At 41.1% G+C, this 9,008-nt stretch overlaps 1 protein-coding gene across 1 annotated transcript in view; it reads right to left on the reverse strand.

Moving 5' to 3' along the window:
* The window catches only part of LOC145495273 (beta-hexosaminidase-like), an 8,811-nt gene extending 154 nt beyond the window's left edge, over positions 1–8,657 (reverse strand). The window contains exons 1-9 of the mRNA XM_081474866.1: positions 8,560–8,657; positions 6,927–7,628; positions 5,640–6,061; positions 4,598–5,014; positions 3,614–3,943; positions 2,454–2,691; positions 1,389–1,641; positions 1,121–1,255; positions 1–763 (exon numbers count right to left, since the gene is read on the reverse strand). The exon at positions 1–763 is cut by the window's left edge and continues 154 nt beyond it. Coding sequence (XP_081330992.1) covers positions 715–763; positions 1,121–1,255; positions 1,389–1,641; positions 2,454–2,691; positions 3,614–3,943; positions 4,598–5,014; positions 5,640–6,061; positions 6,927–7,628; positions 8,560–8,617 — 2,604 coding nt within the window. The 5' untranslated portion in view covers positions 8,618–8,657 and the 3' untranslated portion in view covers positions 1–714. The remainder of the gene's footprint in view (positions 764–1,120; positions 1,256–1,388; positions 1,642–2,453; positions 2,692–3,613; positions 3,944–4,597; positions 5,015–5,639; positions 6,062–6,926; positions 7,629–8,559) is intronic.
* Between the last annotated feature and the right edge of the window lie 351 nt (positions 8,658–9,008).

Here is a 9,008-nt window from a genome sequence, read left to right on the forward strand (position 1 = left end):
AGAGCAAGGGAAAGGGAAAAAGTGCTAGAAGCTGCTAGAATTGAAGAGAAAAGTCGGTCCGTCCGATCTTTCAACAAGAAGCTAGGAGAGCACATGACCAGCACCACAACCTTGTCAGAGAGTTAAGTGTGGGTGATCGAGAATATTATTTCAGGTAAACTGGATTAACCCTCCTGATCTCACGGACCGTACAGTTAATTCGTGCTTGTCCACCATAGTCGCCGCCATTTTGTCAATAGTGCTGATGGCGGACTGGGTTCGACAGTTCTTGCGCCGCTCTGATTGGTTCTTTGTTATGTTTTTTATGTCCATGCTGTTCACACATGTGTTAACAGACACATAACATCATAACGACATCAAACTCACGACTTAGAAATCTTGTTTTTCATCAGACAGATACAAAACTCGCACCGATTAAGCACGGATAATCGACTTCCATCTTAGAGAATGAGGGAAGAAAAACTATTGTTAATGCTTCGCTCTTCAATAGTTACTATTCCTCTTAATATCAGGGATCCAAGTTAATCCCGTCCCAGGCCTGTCGCTGCCTTTTCTCATCTGCCATTTTTGACTCAGTGTCTTCCACAGAGTTCGGAGTCTTACAAATAATTAAACTGAAAGTCATTGTAGGACTCAAACGTTCTGTTTAATACATGTGCTTATTTCATTTGCTCAAATACACTCTCTTGTTTGTTTTCTTCACTGCACTGCTTGCTAAGCTTTAATCTCCACGAGCCTGCTAACCCGTCGTCTATCCGCTGACCTGTAAAAAAAACCAAATTGTTCCGTTTGTTGGAGGTTACAGAGTTTGAATCTATTCTGCGTAAGCCCGCAGTGGTTACCACGGAGCCAGTGACGTTGCTTAGCAACACAACGGTAGCACCAGTTTCAATGGACAAGTTTTGAGACTTGGTTCCAAGGACCAGGCGAAATGATTTTATACGCCCTGCTTCAATGCCTCGAAACCAAAGCTGAATTTAACATTTCGGAACTTGCCTATTAGGATATATTTGTCCTAGAAGTTTCAGGTTTAATCTGGGCCAAAAACATTTGCTTTCGATTCTAATTCAACCAGTTGAGTTAATTACTATACGTGCCATGCAGTTTGAAGAGCTCTCACCTTGTTCCCAGTACTAAACGACCAGAAACTGTCATGCCATCTTTGACGTCACTCCACGATTGACCGCCATCCGTACTGCACTGGATTGTAAGACCAGGAAAAGCGGAATTGACTTGAAGCTTTTTTGCCACAATCCTAAACGAAAAAAATGACACAGAATCAGAGATACTTTTAAGCCCTGGTGTGCGATCATTCAAATGAAAGCTATTGAGCAGTACTTTCATCAGAATTTATGTACGTTGCTATACATGACCAGCTACTGTATTACCTCGCTCCAGGAACAGGTATATGATAATCAATGTTCATCTTATCCAAGCGCACCAGCTCCTTGTGTCCAAGCGTATTAGCAAAAGCCTCCCATTCTATCTTCCTGACTCGATCGCGTTTCACTTTGTCCACTTCACCCTCAAAACAAGCCTTGTGCCAGGCTCTCTCAGCCAGTGCCAGCAGTCGTGGGTAGATCATAGATTGGAGCTGACTTGGTGTTCGAACAGTTTCGGACCAAAGGGCGCCAGCCATGCCTTTGAAAGTAAAAAAAAAAAACCCACACTTGAGACAAAGTGACTCACAGTGCCGGAGATGATCTCGGTTTCTGTAGCATGAAGCGACTTGGAGTGCTGCAATTTCTCCCTGGATGGGATGCTAGTCCATCGCATGTTATCCCAACACTTTTACAACCTAAATTTCGCCAGTAACCGTTTTTATTACACCGGAGGAAAGTTTCTTACCGATGACCACATTTCCAATCAACAATTCGTCTTTCTCAGATACTCCAACTCCCAGTGGCATCAACAATCTCTAATTAATTTATGTGTTTTCTATTTCCTTGTTTCCTTCAACAGAGTGCTCTCGGCCCACTCTAAATGACCAAATATCCTATTCGTCACTCTTACCCCAATGGACTCATGACTAACACTCCGAACGTCACCTTTGTGAATCCACCATAGTGTATGATCGATTTTGAAGTTTACATTATAAGTCAAATAATTCTCGCATTGATTGGTCCTTACTTATAATCTATTAGACAGAAGTCTAGATGACGTCGTTAACACTTTTTGTTTCTTCATTATATAAAACAGATAGATTTCATCAGTGCCGTGCGTCTGTTCAGTAATAGATCACAGAGAAAGTCAAACTGTGATAAGAACATCAGTGGCACACTCGACCATCGCCTCGTGTGCCACTCTTTTGTTCTTACCACATTTTGACGTCATCTGTGATCTATAACTAAACAGATGCACGGCAGCATGGAATCTGTTTGTTAATTACAATTTTAACCAGTTGATCATGAAGAACGAAACTATTTGATTCGATTTCACTTGATTCAAACTACCTGCAATATTTTGTGGTTTCTTAAGAGGAACGCATTTTCCTTTGTACATTTCCTCGCACAGGTTAACAATGGGATCTCCCATCCTCGTGAAATCTGCATTAGCATATACGTCATCTGGAATGAAGCCAAACGTCTTCCGGGTGTCAATGAATCTGGGCGCCCAATAGTAACCTCTCTCCTCTGGGTCCGGCTCGTATGGGTGATCAAAGTACAGATGGGTGGCTTGCGTGAGAACAACCTTAACAAAAGTGAAAGTCATTGTATGTCATCAGATGCTATCAGTTTGACAAAAATTCAGTAAATTTCGTAATGGGAGCGAATGATTCTGAAATTTCTGGGAAAGTTTCCACAAAATCTTAAAGGTGTCGAATTTCCAAAATACTTACAAACCATTCCGGGAGCAAAATAAAAAAGAAAGGTAATTTGCAAATATTGTTGGAATTCTTTAACCCCAAAACGAATCAAACATATTCCAATAATTCTTTCCATATTGAATTACTACGGGGGAGTGGGCATGGTGTTTCTAGTAATTTTCTCTATCATTCTGGCTATCAGAAAAGAAAAAGCAATTTTTCAAATAATATTACTAGAAAGCCAAGATATATAATACTTATTAAGTCGATTTGGATATTAGAGACCTTCAGCAAACCACGCCGGCAACGGCAACGAGAACATCACCTAACAAACGGTTTAATGAATAGAAGGCTGTGCACGTGCGTTATAAATCTTTGTACATTTTTCCGTCCTCTGCACAACAGCAACGTGAAATGACCATGTTCTGGTTATTCTGGAGAACGCGAACAGCAGCAGCTGATGTTTCGTATTTTCATTTGACATTGAACGCTGGTGTTACATATTTAGCTTGAGCAAGTTCTGAGACCAATAGGCGCACTAAACAGATCTAGGCAATTGCGAAATTCGAAGGTAAAATATAAATTCATGTTTTTTACTAGGCGTTGTCCTCGGGCTCGCAGATTTCACTGCTTAAGTTCTCTATTATACAGAATCACAAACCGGAGGCCTGAGACTTAAAAACTCGATGCAAGTACTAAACAGAATACTCTCTAATCAGCTTTTGACGGGTTGTTGCTTTTAACAATTAAATTATATCTAGAAAAGCAAACTCCAACAACTCTATGTATCTGGAAAACAAAGCCAACCTTGTAATCAGCATTTGCCAGTTTGTAAGCCCGATCGCCTTGTCCCCATTCCCACACATTATCCCAGGCATAAGCGTACACGTTCCTGTTCTTGAGGAAGCTCCGATCATAAGGTGTGTCCTTCACTCCAAGAACACCGTCCTCCCACGCGCCAAGATCAAGGCAGTACTTGGAAGACACATCTGCCACTCGGCGAACGAAGTACTCTTTTAAGTCCTTCACAATAGTTGGACTCGTAAAGTTCATTCCCAGTTTATGCGCTAAGTGTTTGCAAGCGGGGGACTTGGTCCAAGCACCATGAGCCACTTCATCTCCACCGAAATGGAATATCTGGAAGATAGAAATTGTCAACTGTGAGGAAGATGGCCACTAATCTCAAATGTTATTATGTATAGCTGTGAAGGCGTAAAAGATGTGACAGGCGTAGAGAAAGGGAGGGTTGGAAGATTGAAAATTCTCAAGCCGTGATATATAAATATGAGTAACAAGGGCAAATTCAAAGCTTAATGGAAATTAAAAACTTTTACCCGTTTTCTCTCGGTGTTTACATTCATTACAATGTAATACTATTATCCTAAAGGGGTGCTTTATTTTCGCAAGAAGGCAATTGACCTTTTGAAAGCAATTTTACCGAGTTACCATTGTAGTGCGTTAAAATAGTTCATCTTTAAGCGCCTAGCTAGTTTTGAGCTTCATCAAACTTTTTGTTATAAACACTGACAAATTGAAAAGATAATAGTTTGAAAACGAAATTTAAAAAGTAAATTAAACATTTAACAGACGTACTGAGTGAAACGTTTACCGTTCAGTGAGTAATGTTATTACGTCATTTAAATTGGCCAGTCAGGTTTTTTCCTAAAATAGACTCGCACTATGACCCCGAGCTAAAATAAGATTGGCAAAGATTATCATTGGAAGAGGCCCATGTCTGGGGAATGTGTTCTCTTAAATCATAGTCTCCTGATAATACGGAATTTATCATACCTTCAAGGGCTGGATATCATGATGCATGTGTCTGACACTGGCCACAACGTGTTCCAAGAACTCGTATGTTGACTCCAAACACGGATTGATGGCGTTGTCCTTAAAGAACTGTACAGAAAGATATTTCGATTGATCAAGTGGATCCGACAGTAGAAATTGATCCGCCTCAAACGAATTGCCCATGGCTGCCTGCTTCTTCTGCCTTGCCTGCATCGCTTTAATCGCAGCATGTCCGTGTCCAGGCATGTCAAATTCTGGAATGACCTCCACATGCCTCTCTTCAGCGTATCGTAATATCTCGCGATAGTCCTCCACCGTGTAAAAGCCACTACCAGAGTTGCCTGTCCCAGGCCCTGAGCCGAGCTGAGATCCGAGACACTTCTCTTCCTTTATATCATGGCAACGTTTCGATCCAACCTTGAGCGAGAAGCAAAAAAACCATAGACATCGCGTAAATCATAATGTGATTTTCTTTCTGTCGAAGAGAAAATGAAAAGTAGTATTTTTTTGACTTAGTTTTGTCATATGACAGCAACTTGCAATCGTGTGTAGTGTTCTTAGATAAGTCCTCTCTATCTGCATTCAATTTATGTTATGTTATCTCATCCCAGTCAAAACGAGTAAGGTGCAACAATTAATGTTTCGTTCAGTGTTCCCATTTTCACCCCAGGGACCCCTTTTCACTTTTTGTCGGTCCCTTCCACCTTCCCCCTCCCCCCATCCCCCCCGCCCGATAAGAAAGGGCACACCGACCCTTGCTCCCCTTATTTTTGCTTCAAGAAAGTCGCATAGTTTGGCTACATCATCTCAAGACTTTTTCCCGCTGTTGAATCCCTCACTGTATTATGGCTTCCATTTTAAAGTGATATGTCAATTGAAAGCCTCGGGTATCAGTCCGCGGTGGTTCAAATGCAGATACCAGTGAATAAATCCTTAATCAACGCATGCATTTTACCAATTAACAGCATAACTTGTACAATGGACAGGTAATCACTACATAACGTTATCTCCTCTTTGAGCATCCGGGATATGTCAAACCGACCTCGGTAAGTTCCGGTAATCCGGGAATCTCAAGCCTCCATCCTTCATCGTCAGTGAGATGAAAGTGAAACTTGTTTAGTTTGTACATGGCCATGGCTTCAATCATCTTCAGAATCTCGCTCTTCGGCATGAAGTTGCGTCCAACGTCAAGCTCCATGCCACGATAATCGTACCGCGGTGCATCATTGATAGTCACGTGAGGCACCAGGCCATCTGGTTCGGACAGGCTTAGTAAGGACTGGACTCCATAAAACACTCCCTTTGCTGAGTTGCCTGTTATGGTGACGGTATTTTTTATAGCATCAACTTGAAGACTGTATGCCTCCCTGTTGTCGTTTTTAACGCCACCGATTTTGACTTCGCCAAGGTTCAAGTGTAACTTTCGAAAAGCGCTCAAATAATTTAGCTGGAGTCCCAGTTTACCTGCAAATAAATTGTAATGAACATCAGTTTGGCGCTCTTATTGGTGAACCACAAATTACGATGCCATTATCACCAAAGTTGTGGAATCTAAACAACTTGGAGCCGGGAGGCAACGTGGCCGAGTGGTTAGGGCATCGAGGTCGCGTGTTCAAGTTCCGTTCTGACCACTAAGCTGGAGTTGTTTATGGGTAGACCCTAGATAGTTTAACTCCTTGGTCATGCTTGTAAGGAGCCACCTGGTTCGCCTTCCGCCAGTTGGGATTTTTAAGCCTATCATATTTAACAATAGCAATAGTTTATTGACACTCCCGTGATGGGGCTTTTCAGTGACAATACAAGAGAACTAAACTAATTTTAATTAGTTTAGTTCTCTAAACTTAAAAGTTAAAAAGAAGTGGTTTACAATTCAATTGAAAGGGAAATAATGCGATATTTGATCGATTGATATATTTGTTTTAAACTCCACATTATGCATTATAATTATGTGACTTTCTAAATATATTATCTGGTAAATCATACAAGGGCAATGGGTATTCATATAATAATATTAAGGGATTGAGGGAGTAGTTAATAGCAAAAGTGTAGCATTAACCTTCATATTTTGTTAGTGGATGTATCTTAAAGTATATCGTGATACGTGAGCATTCTTTAGTGAAATTTCTTGGATTCTTATACCACGTATATATAAGAAGTTGAAGGGTGCTTACGAATATCGCACAAAGAAGGGTATAATTTGCTACTTTCGATTTTCACATGTTGCAGAATTCATTTAAATGGGCCAAATATTCATAAATAGATGGGGTACGCATTGTCCTATATGACATTGCTCGGAGTAAAACCTTTGACGGTAAATTTATGAAATTACCTGCCAAGAAACTAGCTTCATTGCCTAAATCTGCACCAGCAATAATTGACCAGTCCCCAGTCCCCAGGTTGATCTTTTTCATCTCATCCAAGCCGATGACCTCTGAGGGACTGGGCACGATCAACTGACCAGGTTTCTTCAAATCTGTTATGTCGTTAATGGAATACCGCTTCTGAGGAGTGTAAGGGTCGTATCTATCAGAGGTTATACGCTTCCATTTGTTCGGTGCATCAAACGGCCCAACAAAAGATAAACCTTCGCCCGCGGTGCTCGTGATCGTGCGAGCCTGCAATCCTTCAGCGGCGATATACCAGTTTGGCATTACATCTGTTCTTGCCACGTCCCAGTTTTCAGCGTCAAAATCTACCACCAAGGACTGGAACCCAGCCAGGCCTGAGAAGGTCGCAGTTGGTTCAAACTTGTGTTGACATCCGTCTATGTGCGTCACCTTGATACCATGACTACCCGGAATGACGTAACCATCGGGATTGTGTTTTGTGTGAGCTGGCTCGATAACCCGGATGTGGCAGAGATAAATGGCCCAGGGTCCATTGGGAATCGGCTTTGAGCCCGTGTTTTCTAGGGTCATGCGGACACGGTAAGATTTCCATGTGTCTTGAAAATTATCGATGACGTCATATCGAATGTCAAGATGGTTCGCCACGTAATCCAATGTCGATTGGTCCAAGTTTTGGCTGAAAGCTGAAAACAACGACGAACGAAAACAAGTTCTTAACGGCAATATAACCTTCTGGTCCCCGGATTCGAAGGGTGGATAAAGCTATCCACCGTATAAATCACTATTCAGTGGCTAGCGTGGTTTGTTTTGATAACACTTATCCACTGGATAGCGATTTATCCGGGGGGGGATAGTGTTATCCAACCTTTGAATAACTGGGACCTGGGGCTCGTTTCTCGAAGGTCCAGAAAAGTGTTCGCACCCGGAAAGCCATGGCAAAATCTCGAATCTTATGATTACAGAGCTGTTTTATTCACAAATTCTTAATATGAAGAGAGGTTCTCTTTATACAAGAAGTTTCAGGCGTATGCGCTTCTACGTTTTTAGATACAAATGAACTGATAATGGCTTTAGGGGCCCGAAAAATTTCCGAGGCTTTCGAGAAAAGTGCCTCTGGTCTCTAACGACTCCGGTAATCTTGTTTTCTCGCTGACAAGGTGGATTTTAGTAAACTGTTGTTAAACCCTGATATGAAACAACCCTTTTTTAATTCCCAAGGTTTCATAATCAAAACTATTTTTTACTGCTCGTGATATGTTTTTTTAGGCTAGGTTGGTTCAAAACACCCAATATGCTTTAATTTGCATTTATGCAATTAGGAGGATCTTTTCAGTACTAGTCTCAATAACAAATTCCAAATTTTCCGTCTTCTCTTTCTTCCATCTCCTCTAGTATATCAGTTCATTCATTTCGGCAACGTTTAAAAAAGTTTTAGAAGAGGTAAATACCAAGGCATCAACATAACATTGGCGTTAAATTTCTAAATTCAATAAAACAAAAACAACTACACAAGGGTTAATTACATGCACTCAATTCCCAACTTATACTTAAAAACCAAAGCAGTGGCCCAGAGATTAAGTCTTCAAATCAAAACATTAAGACTAAAGAACAAACCTTGGATAATCAGTCCCAGTAAAACTACAGCTGCAAAATGGATTTTCAGTTTTCGCATCTTGTCCCTTGAAGGTGAGAAGCAGAGGAAAAAGAGTGTATGGACGTTGTCCCTTCTTAAAGAGCAATGCACAAAGATTTACACCTGGTACAGGCATGAACCGCAATACTAAGGCCCTTGTAAGCTAAACAAACAACCTGTGACATTGTGTATGTAATATATCAAACATGAGAGACAGTGTTTCATCGGGATATTCAAACACCGAAAAGAGAGTTGAAAATGCGATGCGCAGCGGTGCATTTTTTATGAAATTCGAGGTGTTTGGATAGCCGATAAAACACTGGCTCGAGTGGTTGATATATCTTTTCAAGAAGTGATGCTAATTAAGACTGGGTATCCAAACTTCCTTCTTGGTTGTGATTTCCTTTATTCTAACTTGATGAATTATTAA

Source organism: Orbicella franksi, chromosome 8 (genome assembly GCF_964199315.1).
Source record: "Orbicella franksi chromosome 8, jaOrbFran1.1, whole genome shotgun sequence".
NCBI classification, from domain to species: Eukaryota; Metazoa; Cnidaria; class Anthozoa; order Scleractinia; family Merulinidae; genus Orbicella; species Orbicella franksi.